Source organism: Sus scrofa, chromosome 18, assembly GCF_054392235.1.
Source record: "Sus scrofa isolate SSC_HxYL_T2T_F1_AM1 chromosome 18, Sscrofa_HxYL_maternal_Yorkshire_Landrace_v2.0, whole genome shotgun sequence".
Classification (NCBI taxonomy): domain Eukaryota; kingdom Metazoa; phylum Chordata; class Mammalia; order Artiodactyla; family Suidae; genus Sus; species Sus scrofa.
In genome coordinates this window covers 16,038,786-16,061,359 of record NC_139400.1, presented here as the reverse complement: position 1 = coordinate 16,061,359, position 22,574 = coordinate 16,038,786, and the positions used below count along the sequence as shown (strand labels likewise).

The 22,574-nt window shown below is 44.3% G+C and overlaps 1 protein-coding gene and 1 long non-coding RNA gene across 3 annotated transcripts in view; one reads left to right on the top strand and one right to left on the bottom strand.

The window, feature by feature from the left end:
* The window catches only part of LOC106508196 (uncharacterized), a 259,868-nt gene that overhangs the window by 140,488 nt on the left and 96,806 nt on the right, over positions 1-22,574 (bottom strand). The window lies entirely within an intron of this gene.
* PIP (prolactin induced protein) lies at positions 1,139-7,857 on the top strand. Its single transcript, XM_005673107.4, is given in 5 exon segments — positions 1,139-1,276; positions 3,177-3,282; positions 7,042-7,159; positions 7,619-7,699; positions 7,702-7,857. Coding segments are annotated over 5 exon segments (546 nt in total). The 5' UTR covers positions 1,139-1,172; the 3' UTR covers positions 7,839-7,857.

Sequence of the window (22,574 nt, the reverse complement as noted above, 5' to 3'; positions counted from 1 at the left end):
TGGAATGAAAGCATTGTTCTTGAGTACATGGAACAGAAAAAAAAGAAGAAAACTTGTGATCATAATAAGGGCTGAGATTATAAGCAAGGAATGACAGGACTAATGTCAAGTTCACAGGAATAAGCAGGCAGAGCAATTTATAAAGATACATCAGAAACAGAGGCATACATCTAGACTTTAATTCTGAATTCTAGCTACAGAAATTCACATAGGTAATTCCCACAACCCTGATTTTTACATTCACACCAGAAAGAATCTTCCATCTGTCATGTAAAGGATAGGAAAAAATTCCACAATGTCATACATCATAGATTAAGGGATAGATTTAATTGAGGAAATTAAAATATCACAATGCCAGGGTCAGCCGGAGTCAGTCTCCCTCTCATTCCAGGGCCAGGAAAATCTCCTGAACACTGTATGGGGTCTCTTCTCACAGAGAGAATCTTTCCCATTGTGGGGAGGGATCTTGTGCTGGAAGCTAAGTGTAAGAAAGGGGCCACGTCAATAGTGAAATAAGTAGATTCTTCAGTGCCAACATGTATGACTTGGGGATGCCAGCTATGGGCAGGAATTGTCTAGAGTTAAAATACTGCCTACACTGAGGACTCCAGGGTAACGGGAGATCTTGGGCATCTGTTGGACATTATTATTATCCTGAAGTTAAGAAGGACTCAAGAATCACAAACATCTCCATGTCACCCAGTGCTCTGGCCTCACTTTTCCATCGCCCAGAGCAGCCATGACTGGTGGATCACCCTAGCTGTCCAAGAAATTATTTGAACATGTCTCTTGAACTTCCTATAAAGGGATCAAGCAACTATGTCCTAGGGCTGTGATCTGAAGTCCACTACCATAGCAGGGTTCTCTGGCTCCAGAGATGAGGAGAGCAGGGATTTGAAGATAAGGCTACATAGAGTAGGATGGCCAAAAACTCTGATACTGAGAAAATGAGGAAGGATAATAGAACTCCTCTCCCAGACTCTAACACTCTAGCTGAAGGTTGACTTTTTCCATAGAAAAACAAATAAGGAAAAGATCATGAGCTGGAAGGGTGGTGGCCTGATGGATCAACTTGGCAGCTCTCCTGCTTCCTGGATGTGCATATAAAGAGTGTGCTGAGCTCCTGGGAGCAGCCATTTCTCTCGGGGACGCCACTGTCTGTCTCCTCCAGAATGCATTCACTCTACCTCCTGCTCAGGGCCAGCCCCGCTGCCCTGCTCCTGATTCTCTGCCTGCAGCTTGGGACCAACAAAGCTCAGGAAGAAGTGGAAGACACGTGAGCCAAGCCTTTCTCCTCTTCCCACAAAACCCTTTGGGGGCGGGCTCCACTCCTAGCCTAGACATTTACATGTCCCTTCCTGAAAAACGGTGGTCAGCATCCCAGAACTCTAGTCCCCGGAGTTCTCTTGAACCCCATGCCAAGTCCTATTAATCAATTTCCCTCGCATTTCCACTGGATGCTTCTAGGTTGCCCATGGAAGTAAGGCCCCTGTGTACATAAGGCTGCAAGTAACAACCAGTCTTTCTCTAAAGCTCTGATGCACATCCTGTCCATAGTTAACACCTTTGTTAGGCTTCTGCTCGGGAAACTTCACCTTTTCAAGGCTTCCCTCCTAGAAGACGTTAGCAGGTGCATGAGTTCCAACAATACTTTGGGGAGCTTTGGCAGAACTGAGGGAAGGATTAGAGGCCATGGTTACTGATCCTTGGGCCCATGGCCTGAGGCTTCACTCACCCAGAAGCTTAGACATTCTTCCCGAGAAGCCCAAAGGTGAAGACAAGGACCACTCGCCCCACAAACACTGAGACCTGGGAGCACAGGTTTAGAAGCCATTGTGAGTACATGTTCGCCAGAAGCAGGAAAACTGGGGCAGGCAAGATGAAGTAGTAAATGAGCCAGGGTCTGAGGAGCAGGACCACCAGGGAAATCTAGGGAGTTTTCTCAATAGGAAGGGGGTTTGGAATGCTGGGTTTCTGGGTTATGGTCCTGGGGGTATCCTCTGCAGTAGACATACCCTCTGTATCAGATGTTCTGTCCTGAAAGAAACCACTCAGGGTTGGACACGGTGGTATCACTGAGGCAACTGTCTCAAAAAGCACCGAGTGGGGACAGATGCAGATAAATGTGCCACTCAGCTGCAAGTTTTTGAAATAACCTGTGCTCATTTGGGTGACCTGCCGCCCCCATCGGCCACGGATTTCCTTGGTTTTAGCCGTGACGGTCCCTCAGCCCAAAAAGCTCCTCACACTGGGGCAAACTGGGACAATCAGTCGCTCTAGCTAAGCTGGTCGCCCTATCGATCCTAAATTCATTGACACAGGGGATGCATTTTGAAGACACTTAAGTCTTCACACCCCTGTTCTGTGCACTGAGCACTGAAGCAACTGGCATGAGACATGGAATCTCTTGGAAATCTGAGGCATTTTACCACAGGAAAAGCGAAAAAACTGAATTTTCTCCTGTTAGACCCAAAAGAGTTTAGCCAGGTGTTTCTGAGGAAAATAATAGCTCTCCTGGTCCTCAACCCAAAGAGGAATACTGACTACTCCGTCTCCACTTCCTGTCCAGAGTGTGATGTGTGGCCTGAATGTAAGGAGGTTTAAAGTTCCCAAACATGGCCATGTGTCCTCATCCATACAGAGCTAAACAAACACAAGTTCCTAGGCTCCACTAGGAACCAGAAAAGGAGCATCTTCAAGAATGATCTTACAGACTCCTCTGGTGCATTGAGATGTTTATGATTTGTTGTGACTCTGCCGATATGAAATTTCCTACTACTGATGACTTGAGCCCTCCTGCTCAGTGGACAATCAGCAGGACCCGTAAGGGTTTACTAGGAAATGACATATGGTACTGTACTTTTATTCTTTGCTGAATTTATATATATATTAAATCATATACATTAATTATATAATTATATAAATTCCTACCGATGGAAGGAAAGATGCTCAGTTTTAAAATAAAGAATCCAAGTTGATTTATTAAGCAAAATGAATCTGTCCCAAACAACCCCATATCAAAAGTTCTCAGGAGATGATGATGCTCAGCAATTGGTCCAGCTCCCCCATCTCCTTCCCCTGCGCATTCTCTCTTCTCTGTGCCCTGCTCGTGGCAACCCCTCTCACTTATGGACTGATCTCTGACCTCTGCTCTGCTTCTCTATCCCCAAAACCAGTTGAAAGCCGATAATGCTGAACTTGCAAGTACCACTAACAGCAACAGCAGGTGAAGAGGTCACGGTGACACTCGATGTTGCAACACAACTGAGAGAATGTGTGGTGGTAAGTAGACCCAACTTGAGAAAATGAATTATGAATACAGTTAGATTAAGCTCTCATTGTGCTATTGCTTATAGGATGAATCATATAACGAATCCTAATCCTCATGCTTACAATTCTTATAGATGCTACTTGAGCCTCAAAAGAATCATGGGAGGTGTTCCCTGGTGGCTCAGTGGGTTAAGGATCCTGCATTGTCACTGCCATGGCTCAGGTCACTGCCGAGCCAAGGGTTGGATCCCTGGCCTGGGAACTTCCACATGCCACGGGTGTAGCCTACAGAAAAAAAACAAACAAACAAACAAAAAAAAAAACGAATCATGAGAGCTCAGGGCAGATGCCTATTTTAATTTTACAGCTAAAGGAGCCCTAATCCAGAGAAGTATAGAAAGGAGGAGACAGAAGGAAGGGGTAGTGAGAAAACACAGCCAAGACAGAGAAGAGGGAAACATGTAAGACCTGGACGAGGATCAGTAAGAGTTCCTCCAAAGCCCTGGGAAGGATTAGGTGCGATGACGAGTGAAAAGGGGATTCTCAGAAGGAAGAAGGACAACCCCATGCAGTAGGCTGAGCAGGTCGGGGAGACAAGACCCGTGCGGACGAAGCGCAGGGCCTGACTCCTCTTCCAGAAGCCTGAGCAGTCCGCTTTCTTCTGGCTCTTCCTCTGCTCGTTCCCCTGTCGTCAGAGGCTGAGGGTGACGCTTGCTCCAGCCTCCCCTCTCTGAGAAGGAAACCACGTTCTCCTGCCCCCTCTCTCCCACTGCAGCAGTTGTGGCGGGCGGGGCTAGGAGGAAGAATCCTAGACGAAACCCTGCATAAGGGAGACTCCCTCTCGTCTGACTGCTCTGGGCCACCCGGAGAAGGACTTGGGCAGGTTGAACCCATAGAAACTCTTCCGCCTCACCCACAGTCCCCGTGGGTGTCGTCCCAGACCATGGTTGGCCACCTCTGTTCCAGGGCCAAGACCCACGCACCTACCCCACCACGTTCTCAGGAAGCGCACATATCTTGCTACGGGGCATGAGTTTCCCAAATCTAACTAGATTTAAGTCCCATGACTAAAAAGAAAACAAAATTAGGAGCCTAAGGATTGCTGTTCATTAACCTACATTCTAGAGACGCCCCACACTTATAAGAGAAGGCCTTCTCATCACTGAACAAAGAATAAACTGCTGCTTTGTACATTTTTCTGTATACAGTCTGAGAACATGAACCGCGTGTGTTAATTTGGGCTGGGAGGGAGGCGGAATCATTTTTTAATGTTGTGTTTTTACCACAGGCATAGCTGGAAAAAGGAATGAGAATGTGGGCGTCAAAGTTCTGTGATAACGGTAGCTTCTGGTGGTGATAGATAACAAAGTCCCTTGCCATCCCTGAGACAGTGACAAGGGTAAAAAAATGTGTTTAATCAACAAAGTGATATGTGGTATAATTTTGCACTGCTGTGACTAATAAGACTGTTTTAAGAACAAGGCTTGTATAATAAAGTGATCATTTTAAAACCTACCCAGGTACAAGAACAAGGAACTACACAGAATAAATGATATTGCAAATTAGAAAGAACTGATGGGAAATTTTTAAGTTCTGATTAACCAATTTTTATTTGTAGCTTCCAATGAAAAATAAATTTAGCTATAAAAATCATCTTCATATTTTTAACACTTTAGGAAAATATAATTTTTTATATGTGTGATGCTTCTAGCACCTAATCTTCATTTTCTATCACTTATAATGTTTATGCAAGTGACATATTAGAATCACAAATATAAAATTAGAATAGATGATACCTGCAAGTGTGTATTTGAATATGAAGGTCATAAAATTACTGAAGATCGAAGAAAACCTCAAGGTCAAACAAAGTGCTTAAACATTTGTGGTCTCGACCATTTTGCTGTCTCTTGAAGTCTACAGAACCCTTATCAGAAAACTGGTTTTCTTTTTATTTATTTATTTATTTGTTTGTATTTTTGTCTTTTCTAGGGCTGCATCCGTGGCATGTGGAGGTTCCCAGGCTAGGGGCTAGGGGTTAGGGGTCTAATTGGAGCTGTAGCTGCCGGCCTACACCACAGCTCACGGCAACGCCAGATCCTTAACCCACTGAGTGAGGCCAGGGATCGAACCCACAACCTCATGGTTCCTAGTCGGATTTCGTTAACCACTAAGCCATGATGGAAACTCCAGAAAATTGCTTTTAAATATGTAAATAAAATGCATTGGGTACATAGGAAAATCACCATTATCAAAGAACAGTGATAAAATTAGTTTTAAAAACTGGTGATATATTTATACACACGTACATGTTTCTTTATGGACATATTAGCTAAAAAAATCAATACATTTAAAATACAAACAAATTTTATTTTATAAAGATTAGCTATGTGATGGCTACTGTTGTTTAGCTTGAATAAGAGCCTTCAATTCTGCACTGGTCTTTGACAATGAATCACATCCTTTGTGCTGGACGTCGGTGGATTCTGATTTTTTTTCTGTTTTGCTTATTCAAGTATTGAAAATTCTGATTCATGACAATACATTGTTGTAAAAGTAATTAAAATGTAAACAAGGCAATGTTGAACTTCTCTGTAGAAACCCCAGGATCTCCAAAGTAGTCTGAGCAAAATTCTAGTGAATTTGAATTCAGTCTTTGGGGCTGATGGGCTATGCAGTGCAGAACTGCCAATTAGCTGAGCAAGCTTCAGGAGATGGGCCTCAGTATTTCAAGAGCTCTATATCTGTAATGTGACACAAACACGTTTCTCTTCATAAGATCACACACGCTGCTATTGCCACCGTGGGCCACTGATGACCTCCGTCACAGAAGGAATGCTCCATTTCAGTGAGAGCTTAGTCAAAAGTATAAAGATATCATTTCTTCCATCTGAGTTCACAGACTCACTGGACTCTATCCACAGACCCCTCTGGGCTTATGGACCCCAGAGTAAAACTCCTATGCTGAACACACTAGACGAAAGCTTCCCGATTCCCCTGAATCACCTCTGTGCTATACTGTACATTGTAAAGTACTGTCAGGTTGAAGAAGGAAAAAGGAAATCTATCTTCAAGCTCTCACTAGTTTATCTAAGAGCTAGATTTAGGGGGTAATTGTTTTCCTTTCACCCCTGAGGAAAGCAGGAGTGAGAGATGGCACCTTGATTCCCAAAGGTCACTAATGACCAAGAGTCACAGAGCTGGAGAGGAGCATTGCTGGGGCTTGGTGAGAGTCTGGCAGTATGGCCTGGCACTGTCTTCCACGCTAGGCTGTGACCAAGGCCATCTCCTGCCAGCCCTGGCCGGGCACCAAGGCAAGCCTGCTCCCTAGATGAACGGCCGCCCTAGAACGGGTTCTCCTGGCCTCATGAATTCGCTTACCTCCTTCCTCCCACACTGCTTCCTCTTTAGGCCCACTCGGCTAAAGCAGGAATTGGAGAACATGAGGACAGAAAATCTTCTGACCTGGACTTGTTTTTTCCTTTGCTCTCCCCCCCCTCCCCCGCATGCACCCACAGCACGTAGAAGTTCCCGGGCCAGGGATCAGATCTGCATCACAGCAGCAACCCAAGCTACTGCAGTGACAACACCAGAACCTTAACCTGATCTAGACTAAAGCCCCTCAAATAATAATACGAAAGTGGCCTCCTTGTGCCCCCTGCTGCTTTTCACCCACTAAGGAGATCCCCCTCCTGTCCCTTCTCTTTTAACCCTTTCTGAGACGACTTTCTCTCTTTTTTCCATCCCCAGACTAAATCTATCCTCTCTCCCCAGATTGCATCTTACCTCACGAGCGACATTTTGATTGATGGTGGTTTTAACTATAAATATACCAGCTGCCTCTGTGACGACTACCCGAGAAAGTTCTTCTGGGACTTCCAGACCAACAACAGTAAGTATAGGAGTCATCCAAGTAGAGAAACACCCACCAGGGAGAGGAACTCGCAGGAGTTCCCACTGTGGCTCAGCGGTAATGAACCCAGCTAGTATCCATGAAGATGCAGGTTCAGTCCCTGGCCTCGCTCACTTGGTCAGGGATCCGGCATTGCCGTGAGCTGTGGTGCAGGTCGCAGACGCTGCTCGGATCCCATGTTGCTGTGACTGTGGTGTAGACCAGCAGCTGCAGCTTCGATTCGACCCCTAGCCTGAGAACTTCCATATGCCGTGTGTGCCGCCCTAAAAAGACAAAAAGAGAGAGAGAGAGAAGTATGTCTCCAGATCTAGGTCAGAGCCTCAGGGAGGAGCGGCAGAAGGGCACAGAGGAAAGAAGAGGTGGAGTGTATGTAGGGACCCAGCCCAGGTTCGAAAGGGAAGGAACGCTAACACGGGTGCCATCCTCTGTCTCTTTCAGAAAGCATGGTAATAACAGCCACGGTTGATATTATCCGTCAACTAGGTATCTGCCCTCAGGATCAGGCGGTGATACCCATTGCAGCAAACCGTTTTTTCTCCTCAAGGAGGCTAACCGTAGTCTGATCTTAAGGGAAGCTTTTGTCTCTGCACCGCCCTCCCCCGCCACCAGGCGGCTGCCTCCCAGGAGAGCGGGCTGGGGGATCTGCCGGGGTCTGTAGAATAAACGTCTTACAAGCATCTCTGTGTTATGTTGTCTTATCCCCGAGGCGCCTTAGACGATCCAGAAATGTTAGAGCTGTGTTCTCTCCAAGAAGCTTTCCTGAGGAGAGGGTATGGGTTCTCCTTGTCCATGAAGAGGGTGAGACAAAGACTCAGAGGAGGGAGGGGCCGTTCTCGCCGAAAGGGAAAGCGGGGGCCCTAAGACCCACAGCAAATGAGGGGCAGGACCTGCACGGGCACCCAGGTCTCCCCACTCCTTGGCCCCGCGCCGTCCCACTGCCCGTCTAGGAACCACTGCAGGTCCCAGGAGAGGGGAGTCACCCTGCGTGCGTACAGCGGAGTTGGGGCAGAGTCATTCTACGCAGTTGCTTCCTTTCAACGGGTGAAAAATGATGAACTATATGATGTTTCTGGATAAACATAAACGGGAGGCGTGACAGGCTAAGAAGCAGAGGGGACCCCAATGGGCACCGCCAAAGAGGACCCAGGAGGGCTTCCCCAGAGAAGGGGGGGCATGAGCCAGGGCCAGGGGCACAAAGTGGGCAGGGGGCATTTTGGTGGATGGAATAGCAGGTACCAAGAGCCCCGAGCATGAAACAGCAGTAGGTTCAGGGCAGGTAAGCCCTTTGGTATTGAGCTGGATTAAGGACAAGGCAGGAAAGCTAGAAAGGAGGTGGACAAAGAGATGTAACTGGGCAAGAAGGCGAGACCATAGCCTCTAAACCCCTGGAGTTCCTGACGTGGCTCTGCGAAAATGAACCCAACTAGTATCCATGAGGATGCCGATTCCATACCCAGACTCACTCAGTGGGTCAAGGATCCAGCCTTGCTGTGAGCCGTGCTGTCTGTTGCAGACACAGCTCAGATCTGATGTTGCTGTGGCTGTGATGTAAGCCAGCAGCTCTAACTCCTATTCGGCCCCTAGCCTGGGAACTTCCACATGCCATGGGTGTGGCCCTAAAGAGAAAACAAACAAACAAACAAACAAACCGCTGATGCTAAATGGGTATCAGAATCCAGGGCAGGAAAACACAATCATTGGGAAAGATCACTTGATCTATTAATTACAATAGTAGTGGTGGTTGTATGCTTAACATGTGCTCAAAATGTGTTAAATATTTTTACTTACATGTTTTATCACATGCCCTATCACAAATAATCCCAAGCTATCTATCTACATATTTATCTATCTATGCATGTGTAACTGTGCATACACACACACACACATCCATCCATCTCTGTGTGTGTGTGTGTGTTTGTCTAGCTACCATAACATGTGGCTTTGAAAGCCAGTGGGGCTTATGCCTGGGAAAGCCAGAGAGCTGTGGGAAGCCAGAAATGCAGCCACAACTCACTCTCTCCAAGTCCCAGGGCAGAAGCAGAAATTTGAAAAGTTCCTGGATCATACCTGAAGGAAATGCCTTGACTACATGTAAGGCAGGGGACAGAACAGCAAGGATCTGTTGGAACTTTCTCTGGGTATGCAAAAAGTAGCAGGCACCCCTCTGAGTGCTGTTTTTGCTTTGATTTTGCAATGCACCCTGTACCTAGCTGGCCCAGCACTGACAGACACCGCTTCTGACCCTTGCCCTTTAACCTTCTAGCACTGCTTGCCCCACCCTGATCCAACACAGCCACTGTTCCTCCAAAGCAGCCCCCCGCAATCCTGCCAGTCCCAACAGATATCCTCAGCCATCAGCAGAGCCGCTCCAAAGCCACCCCCACCCCACCAAATGTGGCAGCCACTCTGGACCTGCACTGGAGCCCCTCCAAAGTAGCCTACTACCCAAGTTCTAGCGGGTACCCTCAGCCAGCACTGGAGCCCCTCTAAAGCAACCCCCACTCACCATATCCAGTAACCACCCTTAGTTGGTACCATAGCCCCTCCAAAGTGGCCCCTGCCCTTCCAGCACAGGTGGGTGCCTTCAGCTGGCACCAGAGATCCTCCAAAACATGCTTGCAGACACCCTCGACTAGCACCAGAATCCCTACAAAGTGGCCCCCTGCCCTGTCAGTCTTGACAGGCACCCCCAGGTGGCACAGGCATTGCCTCAAAGCAGCTGTCACCCCTGGGGCCAGCTTCATCCACCACACAACAGTTGCTGCCAAGCCTTCCCATCAGCCATACCAGGGGCCAGCTCTGCACAAAAGCACACCTGCAGCAAGCACAGCTCAGCCACAGTAGGAGGGGACACACAGCCCATGCAGGGCATGCTCCTGGAACACCTGCCTCTGATCACCTGGGGACACTATGCTACTGGACCTCAAAAGACACTTTCTAACAAAGTTACTCTTTCAGGAATGGGAGATGTAGCTATCTCTAAAACATAGAAACAGACACAGAGAGTTACGCAAAATGAGGAGACAAAGGAATAGGTTTCATCTCTTATTAAACTATGCAATATTTAGCCTTACCTAGTGAGGCTCCTGAGTCCAGAGTTAGTTAATCTAACTAATAATATGTAACCATCATTGCTTATTGTATGGAAAATAAGACTAAAAAGATGGTTCCGTCTCCAAGATTAAATATAGTTAAGTAAAATTAAACAATGGCTGAGCTAGAACTTGCCATAGTTCCATAGATGATGGATGCAGATGATGTTGACACATAGGATTAGCTGAAGAGTCCAACCACCAAATAGCAGTCCTGGCTTAGGTAAGTTTGCCCCATGTCCAGAACATATCTTGTTTTCAATGAATGTCAGTCTGAAAGAATGAATGAATGAGTTCATATACTAATGAATGAAGGCGTGAACACAGTCCTGAAGTATGGATCTGTGAGTCAATACTATGTGCCACCAGATACACTTTTCAAGCTTACTTTAATCTAGCTATTGATATATCTATCGAGATATATTTATTGAGATTCCTTCAGCACCAATGTCAGAGTTTTTAGAACATTATTAAACTTAGATAGTATCTTAGTTTTCTGTTGTTGGCCTAACAAATTCTCGCACAGTGACTTAAAACAACACAAATTTATTATCTTGTAGTTCAGTGGGTCAAAAATTGAACACACATCTCATGGCACTAAAATCAGGGCATCGGGGGATTTGCGTTCCTTTACAGAGGATCTAGGGGAAAATCCATTTCCTGACTCATTTCTGTTGTTGACAGAATGCGCACAGCCCCCTACATCTCAGAACCACATCACACCCTAGTACCAGAACTGGAGTTTGAACCAGGGGATACCCATCTCTCTCACCCTCTCTCCCCATAGCCAGGAACAGTTCTCAACTTTCAGGACTGGTGTGGTTAAACTGGGCCACCCAGATAATCAGGAATCATCTCCCCATCTCAAATTCCGCAATCTTAAATTCCACCTGCAAAATCCCTTTTTCTGGGTAGGGAAACTTAGTCACAGGTCCCTGGGATCAGGGCCTGGATATCCTGAGACACCCATCATTCTGCCTGCCATAGAAAGGTAGTAAAGGTCGTCACAGAAGTGAGAAGGATGTTGGACCACAGGACTTGTCCCAGAGAACTCCATGTGCTATTTATCACTTCAGCTTCTATTCTCATGCAAAACAAATAACCTTGAAGCAACTCTTTCCTCATTTGTGATAGGATAATTAGCATTTTTACATAAACTAGCATAGACCTCTCTTGGCCCTTGGCCTTTGCCGTAGGACAGATAACTCTATTTTTGCTCTCATCACTAGACACTGGCCTTCTTTTTAGGTATCTAGATTGAGAAAACCCAAGAATGATTTTTCCCTCAGAATGAGATTTCCTGGCATTCACTTGAGTCATCCTCAAATTGCTTTGTATAACTTCCTTCACCTCTAGCAGTTTCATAATAGATAAACAACTTCAGAAGCTTTGGCACTTTGACTTTCTCTTGCTCCAAATTAGAGACAATGTCTGTCTTCTAAAAACAAAGCCAAAGGAGGAAACTGAATTTTCCTCCCACTGACCAAGAAAAACAATGTAATTGACTTTCCTAGTCGTGACTGCTGCATCAACAGGCTTTCAGACTTTTAGGATTACATGTAAGACCTAAATATGTTCCTAAACAGAATAAATACCCCAAAAATGTTCTTATTTAATTATGTTCATTAGGATGTACAGAGGGATAACGAGTGGAAGACTGAATTTTTTTAAAGCTGATTGTTCTGCTCCAGAATTGATAAAAGCTGGTTTCACCCTGTGTTGGCCTTTTGCTTCCTACACCGCTGCACCAAACATGCTTCACTTCAGGGGAAAGTTCATTGAGTGGATGCGACAGAAACTATCTAGGACAGAAATTCAGCTTCTGAAAGTCACTCCTATGATAAAACGCGTTTCCCCATTTTGGAAGGACAACATGAAATAGCATTTGGAGACGTGGAGGCCTGGAAAGAAGAAGTCAACAGTGATTTGGGATAAAGAAAGGCCAATGTCAAAATATAAGAAAAAATAAATAAAATCTAAAACATGAGTTTACGATAAGGAAGAAATGTTTCATAAATCCAAGAGGTAAACCTGATAAGGATGGAGTAAGAAATACTGGATTAATTAATGATAATTAGCAGGATAACAACATGTTCATAAGAAAAGATGATTATGCTGGCTTTCATTCCAAGGTAAATGGTCAAGGACTAGAGAGAAAGATACACAGGAATCTTCCAGACAGATTTATGAGGAATTAATTACCGTGACCATCTGTTGGTTGTGGGGTGAAGGAATTCAAGTTTAAATATTTTTCAAGTTATAGTCTTTTGTCTTTTGAGTTTATGTCAAAATAAAGTTACTCCCTCAAAAAGAAGTAAAAATTCTAGAAACGAACACTATAATACATGAAATTAAGAACCCAATGAATAGGTTTAATGCCAACTTAAACATGGATAAGGAGAAAATAAGTGAAACTAAAAATAAATTAGAAAAAATCACAATGAAATCACAGAGACAAGAAAGATGGATAACACAAAATAAGAAAATAAGGAACATGTTGGATATGGTGAAGAAGAATAGGATGTTTATAGCAAGTGGCTCAGAAGGAGAAATGACAATGAATGGGAAAGAAGTAATATTTGAATACATAATGGCTTAGAATATTCCAAAACTGACAAAAGACATCAAATCACAAATACAAAAGAACTAGAACTTGCGTCAGGATAAATGCAAAGAAAATAACATTTAGACATCATACGGATAACCAGAGATAAAGAGAATATTTTAAGTGCAGTGTGTGTGTGGGGGGGACATTTAACCTTCAAATGGTCAACAATGAGAGTAATAGCTGACTTAGAAACAATAGAAGCCAGGGGGAGAAAAACGGCACAATATCTTCAAAGTTCTAAAAGATAAACTGCCAATCCAGAATTTTAAATCAGCAAAAATATGGTCACAGTGTATTTAAATACAACGAGCTTTTAAGAAAAACTTATGCTTATTTACTTCAACTCATACAATATTTGAACTCAGTTTTTTTACATTTTCCATTTTCTTCATTCCTTACATAATTTCTCAAAAACTGATTTACAAGTGTTTAAAACTCTTAAATCTTACAGAAGTTCCTAAGATGTATTATAAGGGAAAAAAGTAGCACCCTTATTTGAACCAACAAAGTATATTGATTAGATTTTTTTAAATATTAGATTTAAAAAAAAAACATTAGGAGTTCCCGTCGTGGCGCAGTGGTTAACGAATCCGACTAGGAACCATGAGGTTGCGGGTTCGGTCCCTGCCCTTGCTCAGTGGGTTAACGATCCAGCGTTGCCGTGAGCTGTGGTGTAGGTTGCAGACGCGGCTCGGATCCCGCGTTGCTGTGGCTCTGGCGTAGGCCGGTGGCTACAGCTCCGATTCAACCCCTAGCCTGGGAACCTCCATATGCCGCGGGAGCGGCCCAAGAGATAGCAACAACAACAACAACAACAAAAGACAAAAAAAAAAAAAAAAAAAAAAAAAAACATTAAAATGTTACTTCAAATCAGATATTTCTGTCTTGGAACAGGTTGCTAAAACTAAGATCAGAAGGCACACCCCAAAGTCTAGATAAAAGAAAGAGATACACATACACACACATATAAAAGAATGTATAATATAAATATACAAATTTACATATAAATATATCATCCAAGCATATCAAGAGCTAAGTGATTGTTACTGTGATTTCACGCTTAATAAGAACAATGAAAATTTAAACTATATTGGGATATTTTCACCTATCTAAATGACAAAATATCAGAACATTGATAATACTTTGTCAGTGAGGTTGTGGGAGAAAAGGCCTTCTCAAACATTTCTGACTGACGTGCAAAAATAGTATACCATACTTTGGAGACCACTTCTGCAATATACACATGTATTTCTCTTTGCCTCGACAACTCTATTTCTTGGAATTTACCCTACAGATAAACCTAAAGAATTCAAAATGGTAAATGTTATTAATTACAACTCTATTTGCAACAGCGAAAGTTTGCAAAGTACCATATTGCCTACCAGTAAAAAACATTACATAAATTAGGGTTTGTACACACAACTAAACACACAGGTTTAAACAGATTGAAGGCAGTCTTACAGACTATACTGAAACCTTTCCAGATCATAGTATTAAATAAAAACAGTGAGGTATAGACAGTATATGATAAATTTTTTGTCAGATAACTAGGGACATGATAAGATTTATTGCTTAAGAATGCACTAGCTTAAAGAAACGCTAGAAGGATACACAAAAATCTCATAAAAGTAGTTCCCAAGAGAGAATGGGGGAGGATGAATGAGTGAAGCTCTAGGCTTTGCTGTTCATCCTTTATATGATCTTGATTACGAGAATGGTTTTTGGTTATGAGAATATATTATTTAGTTGAAAAATAACATTTATGAATAAATAATAATCAATGGAAGGAAAGGAGGGATGGAAGGAAGGAGGAAGGGAGACGGGGAGGGTAGGAAGGAGGGAAGAAGGAAGGATAAGGGGAAGGAAGTTTAATGAGTTTAAAGAAAAGAGAGATGAAAGGCAGAGAAGCAAGAGAAGACTTGCTGTCTAGCACCTGGCATTTGAGAGGAGCCCCTCCTGATCCCCAGACAATATCGCATAAAAAATAAATGAAGAGACAAAAGCAGGCTTCCCAGCCTCACTCTAGCCTGAAGGCATCTCAGGGTCCTGTTCTGTTCCAGCACCCCAGTTCTGCAGGAGAACTAGGGGTTAAGCCTGCAGCCCTCTCAGCCGACCCACCTCGTTCACTCTTGGACTTCACCTCTCCTTCTGATGCAAGAACCTTCAGCTCTTCCCTGGTTCTTTGATTTGGATGGTGGGTGGGAAATTCCATGAATTCCCTAGTCACCCTGACTCTCTAAGTGGTTCTCTAGAACACATCTTCTCTTGCAGAAAATTGGAGATGACCACAAAGATCCTCCAAAGATGGAATCTGACATCTGCCTTCCACAACGGAATTCCCTTGACCATGCTGAGGAGTAATGGAAACTAGAGAGGCAGAGAGCTGAGATGACAGGACTTTTCTGAGAAGCTTCAGGATAGCAGCTTCCAGACATCTAATGTGAAACCTAGGCTCCTAAAAGGAACCAATTTATTAAAAAGGTCATTGAAACCAGCTTTCTGCTACTTGGCCATGTCATAAAAAATATATACTATGTATATCTGGTCCTCCCTATTCTCATCTGATTTCTTCCTATGTCTGTGGCTTGGATTCTCATTAAACATTCTCTGTACCTTATGGGGCCGCCACTTTTTATAGATGATCCATTGTACCTAAGGAGGCAAATCAGGGGAGCTATGAGTAGGCACATGAGCGTCAAGGAAGCCATTCAACTACAGCCTATTTTAGAGTTGAGGCTTTGAGAGGAAGACAAGATATATGTCATTCAGAGGACAAAGAGAGATCTTTCATGGGGTTAGGAACTAGAACTTAAAAAGGTGATTGGATTAGGAAGATGTAGTATATACACACAATGGAATACTACTCAGCCATAAAAAAGAACAAAAGAATGCCATTTGCAGCAACATGGATGGAACTAGAGACTCTCATACTGAGTGAAGTAAGTCAGAAAGAGAAAGACAAACACCATATGCTATCACTTATATCTGGAATCTAATATATGGCACAAAGGAAACTTTCCCCAAAAAAGAAAATCATGGACTTGGAGAATAGACTTGTGGTTGCCAAGGGGGAGGGGGAAGGAGTGGGGATGGATTGGGAGCTTAGGGTTAATAGATGCAGACTCTTGCCTTTGGAATGGATTAGCAATGAGATCCTTCTGTGTAGCACTGGGAACTATGTCTAGTCACTTACGATGGGGCATGATAATATGAGAAAAAAGAATGTATACCTGTATGTAGAACTGGGTCACCATGCTGTTACAGTACAAAAAAAAAAAAAAAAGTATTGTGGAAATAAAAAAAAAAAAAAAGAAAGGATCCTTGGATCCTGCTTATAACATTTAAGACAGGATCCATCCCAACTATACAGGAACCTTCCAAATCTAATGTTGAGAAACAAGGGTAAACAATCCAACTCATTCCTGCCTCTCTCTACCTCTGTGTAAAATTCCAGCTAAATGTTGACCTTTCCCACGAAGAGACAAGGCGGCAGGGAGGAAAAATCCCAAGGTGTGAAGATTTTGGCAGAGTGAACCTGCCCAAACAGGTCCTCTTGCTATAGTTATAAAGAGTGATCCCAGCCCTGGATCCACAGTCCTCCTGGTATTAAATCCCTCCACTATGCATGGTCTTCAGCGTCTGTCCAAGACCAGTGCTGCTGCCCTGCTCCTGATTCTCTGCCTGAGCCTGGGAAATGACTCAGCTCAGGAACAGACCTAAGTCACCTCTTTTTCCTCCCTACAGGAAATCTTCATGTAAGATACTTTTCCCGTCCGGAAACCCACATTCTGCACCTAGAAATTATTTTCCGGTTCCAACAGGATCCCTCCTTGGAGACCTCGCTATTCACAAAGAGAGTCCAGGGGCCATGTATGGGCGTCTCTTGGTCTCATTCTTTTCCTATTCAGAATGTGTTGTGGAGGTTACCAAATCCATGACCTACAGCCACTTTGTGTACTAACGCAGTTTCCTACCCTGAGTTTAGCATACTCATCCTTTTCCCCTAAAAGAGAAGCACAGGCAGGAATATGAGCTTGGTCAATAGCTGAGGAATACACTTCTGATAAGATGCCTGAACTGTGCAAGAGGGGCCATGTCCCTTGTCACTACCCAGTATACAGAAGTGTGCTGATCCACCAACTCAGACGAACCCTGTGACTTCATTGGCAACAGTGCTCTCCTCCATATTAGTATCTGCCTCAAACATTGGAGTTCAAAATCTGCAAGACCAGAGCATGTGTCTCTAATCAAGGAAAGGTGGAAATAAGCTCCCGAACCCTGCCTTTTCCTGGACCTTCTGCTGTATTAAGATCCATCATGTGATACAGATGGGTCTGCAGTTCTACAACCATCCTTGTGGATGCAGAGCCACTGAAAGGGGACTACGTATTTGCCAAGAGGAAAGCACTCTGACTTCCATAAAGAAATCAGGAGCTCCCCCACCCCACCCCCCGAAGCTGTGGACATGGAGCAGACAGAATGTGGGGAAAGGCCTATCCAGCAGATGGGACTGGAGCCATGGGGATTCAGGTGAAGGGATACCTGCCAGCCTAGAGAGTTCTCTAAAGAGAAGGGAGGAAAATAGGGGAAGGGCTGTGTATGGGGGAGGTAGGGAGTCTGTCCTTTTAGGTTAGCTAAATAGTACTTCTACAGTCCCCTCAATTTAGGCCTGGGGAACAGTGCGTTGATGAACAAAGTTGAGCTTAGTTGGTCATCATAGTAAACCTTAATTTATTGATGCAATAAATTTCTCAGATTCTTGGGGCTTCATGTCCTTCTACTAGCTCTACTAGTGTCAAAAAAGGAACTCCCTTGGATCGGAAATGATCCCATAAGAAAAATGCAATGGAAGGGAGATTGACCCAGCGAAAATAGACCATGCTCTCAAATCACTTCCTGCCCAAATAGAACCACAGAGATTCACCCAGGAATCTGTGATAAAGGGAAAGTAGCTCTCCTGGCCCAGTTCCCTATCCTCATTAGCTGACGAAAAAAAAAAAAAAAAAATGACCTCTTTCTCTCTAGCCTCCACTTACTTCTTTCTGTGCAGATAAGGATGTCTTGGCTGGACACACAGAGCCCGTAGGTATATGCCATAAAAGGGAATTCTTACAAATGATGATGACACTGAGGCCTGGGGGTCTTCCCTGCCTTTCATCCCACTGCTCTGCCTTTCCTGATACCACATGCCAGGCTCCCTGAATCCTGGACTTAGATCTGACTTGGGGTTTCTGCCTCTTTTGCCATATGTAGAGAGAACATAATCTCAGCAATCTGACAATTACTGAAATGGAAACCTCAAAGGACTACATGGTAAAACTCACAGTTACAAGTCATGTGACTCAATGCATGGTGGTAAATGAAGAACTGGGGTCTATGGTAACTGGGGAAAGAAAAGATAAGTATAACGAATAATTTCAGTAGGCGTTGCTGATACGATATGCAACAGCATCTTACAAATAAGTCGCCTACCAATGCTTTTGCATACAGAAGCCTTGAGCCTGAGAGTTACCCCATTAGGAATGTGTGTATTGTTATTTCCATTTTAAAGATGAAGAAATGATGGGGTGGAGAGGATACATGAGTGGAGGCTTTTAACCATGTCAGGACTCTTCACATTCCCTGGGGAGAAGGGGGACGAAGAGAGAAAAGTGGATAAAAACGAAGATGGATAAGACTGAGTGACAATGAGTAAGGAGCTTTGCTGGAACAGGGCCAGCCACGCCCCTGCCACAGCCTGTGCAGTGATGAGGCTGAGCCAGGAAGGTGCCACTCAGTAGGCAATGGTAGATGCAAGAGAAGCTGCAAGAATATCATAAGTGTGATCTCCACCACCTACATCAGACAAGAATTGGCGTTTCCGGTCACCACCTCTGTTACCTTTCCCTGCCATTGTTAGTGAGCCCTCAGACCCTCTACACCTCCTGCTTCACTGTACTTGGTATCAATCCCCAATTCCTTCGAGGCCTTCTTAGGGTTTTTAGAAAACGGATGCAAACAGAAGGGAACGTTGCGGAGCTACCCAAAACCCTGAGAGAAGCACCTGTAGTATATAATGTTTATTCTGATATAAATGATGCTAACATAAGACATGCTTTTGAGAAGTCCTCTATCCAGAGATCCCTGGTGCTCTTTCAGGAAGGGCTTGGTACTTTCTCTTCTCAGGTCTGGCTTCTGGAGATTTCTTCTGCCATTTGAGAACCTCAGTCATTCCTCACTTCTTCTATCTAAGGAAAAGTTTTATAATTCTATTGGCTAAGGAAAACAGGCACTAAGTGCTAGTGGCCAAACGCTTTCAGACTCCAAGTGTGTTTCAGACTCCAAGACTTGTGCAATGGACACAGTACTTGACATTCAAAAGGTCCTTTTTCATTTACAAAGCACAAAAACTTGTAAACCGACTAGACACATAAGTATCCATACCTGGATCTCACAAAGGCAGAAAGAGAGGCTCAGAGGGATAAATGTCACATCACAAAGTTGGAAAGTAGAGTAGCTGGGACAAGAAATGCTGTTTTGTTTGGTGGGGTTTTTTCCCCACCATCCCAGAGTAGACAACAGCAGTTTCCAATCCTGATGATCTTTTTGGTTCACAGGGAAATGAATTTAAATCCTTTTCTACATACTCCAACGTGGGAACTTCAGAACTAAACACAGTCCAGCAATGGTGACGCTTGGCCCTTCCATGGCTTAAACTAAAGAACTTAAGAATCCATTTCAGGGAGTTCCCATCATGGCGCAGCAGAAGCAAATCCAACTGGGAACCATGAGGTTGTGGGTTCGATCCCTGGCCTCCCTCAGTGGGTTAAGGATCTGGCATTGCTGTGAGCTGTGGTGTAGGTCACAGACGCGGCTCGGGTCTGATGTTGCTGTGGCTGTGGCGTAGGCCAGCAACTGTAGCTCCGATTCAACACTCACCCTGGGAACCTCCATATGCCATGGGTGGGGCCCTAAAAACAAACAAACAAAAAAATCCATTTCACAAATCAGCTGATAGTTAAATGCTGGCCACACCATCCCAGGTGTGTTTACTTTCCATGAGACAGAAGCAAGTGCCAGACCTGACAACACCTTCAAATAAACTTTTAACCTTTATCATTTACCACACCCCCAAAAATATCTTTTTAACAATGCAGGTTAAAGTTGAACATGGCAGATAAAGAGGATTACAAAACAAGTGACTCAAGTCGAGTATGGCACTGAATTCAATGTGGGACAATGGCTTGGGGAAGTCCCCAGGGGCCCCCTTCCTGTAGTGGCCTTAAGGATCAATCACACCAGGCTCCCTGAGCCCGATCTACTCCCTTTAACTTTCCCTATCTTCTTCTCCACAGATTAAAACCACCATCCAGCCCTTCGCAAAAGTTGTTTCCTTTTGTTAATTTTATTTTCAACAGCTGTCTATGTGATACAAGAAACTTCCAGGAAATACAAACACTCAGTATTTGGAGATACTTCTTGCCTGAGCATTAATGTCAGATGGGGATAATGTTAGAAAAGGTCACAGGGGATGGAGTTCCCATCGTGGCACAGTGGTTAACGAATCTGACTATGAACCATGAGGTTGCGAGTTCGATCCCTGGCCTTGCTCAGTGGGTTAAGGATCCGGCGTTGCTGTGAGCTGTGGTGTAGGTTGCAGATGTGGCTCAGATCCTGCATTGCTGTGGCTCTGGCGTAGGCCAGTGGCTACAGCTCCCATTAGACCCCTAGCCTGGGAACCTCCATATGCTGTGGGACCGGCCCTAAAAATGGCAAAAAGACAAAAAAAAAAAAAATAAAGAAAAGTAAAGTCACGGGGAAAGGGGAACCTGACACATTGCAGAAAGTGAAAGGAGTAAGGCCTCAGAGGAAGAGTAAACACCAGACTTAGAGGAAGTGTTGGCAAGAGGTTCCATGCGAAGGAAGGGAGATGGGCGAGTAACAGCTGGGCCTGGTATATATGAGGTTGAGAGTGAGACCTGAGTGTTCGAAACTGGATGGATGGATGCTAAAAGGCAGGATGGATGCTCTGTGGATGGAGCCTGAGTGAGAAGACCAAAAGCGCAGTCCAGTTGCCTGACACGACATTGCTCCTTCTCTCCAGAAAAATGCCACCATAATAGGGACAGCTCAGGTTGTGTCCAAGGGAACATACGCCCTCCTGAAGTGGAACTGGACCCCTCAACTGGTTACAAAGTATCTGTTGAGGGCAAGATCACCATAATACTCTTATCTAGAAAGTCTGCTATTCCTGCATCTGTGGGCATCTGTGAGGACTGTAAAATTAACTTCCTACTGGCTTCCCACTGTCTCATCTTTGTTCTTTCCCCCAAACTTAGTACTGTATCTTCTCAGACACCTGGGTCCTAAAGCACTGGTCTTGCAGGAAATTTTCTCTTGCTCACGCTATGTGAGCACTTCCTAGCCAATGAGGAGAGAGGGCAGACAGGAGGTACAGTCACCATCTCATGTAGGAGGGGAAATGCCCAGAGGCAGAATTGTCCCCAGGACAAAAATGAAAGGCAGAACGAAGAGTCCAAATTCACTTCCTGTTTTAATCCAATTACATCCAGCAGCCCCCGCCCCCACCCCCACCCCGAGCTATCCCAGAAAGTTCAGCCAATCTAACGTCCTAAAATTACTGCATCTTTCTCCTCCTCAACTCGTAGCAAGGCAAAGATGCACAGGCTCTTGGATGTGCTAGGCTCCTAAGCGTGACGTCCCTCCCTGGTGCCCAATGTTTCCTCACAGTGAGGCAAAACTCAGAAATCTAGGTAATAGCAAGTGTTCATGGGGAATGGGGGGTTATGGAGACCATTCGGGGATTCTAGTGGGGGTGCATAAATAAGTGCAATCTGGAGAACCACCTGACTTTACACTAATTAATTATGCATGTACCTTATAACCCAGCACTTCCACAGCTAGCAGTGATGGCAAGAGAGACTGTTTTGATCCCTGGGCTTATAGACCAATCTATTCCAGCTATCAAAGACAAAGCACCATTAAATAGCCATTGTTTCAAAATATATGCTACATCCTTTTTTTTTTTTTTTTTTTTTTGGCCATACCCACAGCACGCACAAGTTCCCAGGCCAGTGCCCCAAGAGTGACCCGATCCACCGCAGTGACAACACCAGCTCCTTAAGCTGCTAGACCACCAGAGAACTCCTATATGCCACATCTTGAAGGACATTGCCATACCCCAAAAAGGTATGATTTCCAAGCTACCTTCTTAGCTACTTATTTAAAATGAGGTTTTTCCAGCATGGCATCTGGCCAGTAGTTTCCTGATATTGCAATTAATGAAAAAAAAATCAGTAAATTCTTTTATTATCCATCCATTGTGGCAACTCCTTCATTAAAAAATATATGTATATTCCACTTCCCGTGTCTATAAATCAGATAGTCTGTGAATTCTCAGATAGTGATGATACTTACAAGAGGTATCAATCTCAGTAAAGACAAGATACTGCCCCCTCGAGCCTCAAAAGGCTCCAGTGTAATCATTATTCTATCAAATGGTCTCCTTGAGAGATGGTACATTACTGAAGTCTCAGCATTAGTCTCTGTTACTACAAGGTGGGCAGCTACAATATCTAAATCACTTACCATAACAAATGCATTGATCACTACCTCATTAGCCATCACATAAGCAATGGAATAGCTGAGGACAGGAGCTGGCTGACATTCATAGAACCAGTCCAGTCTGCCTTTG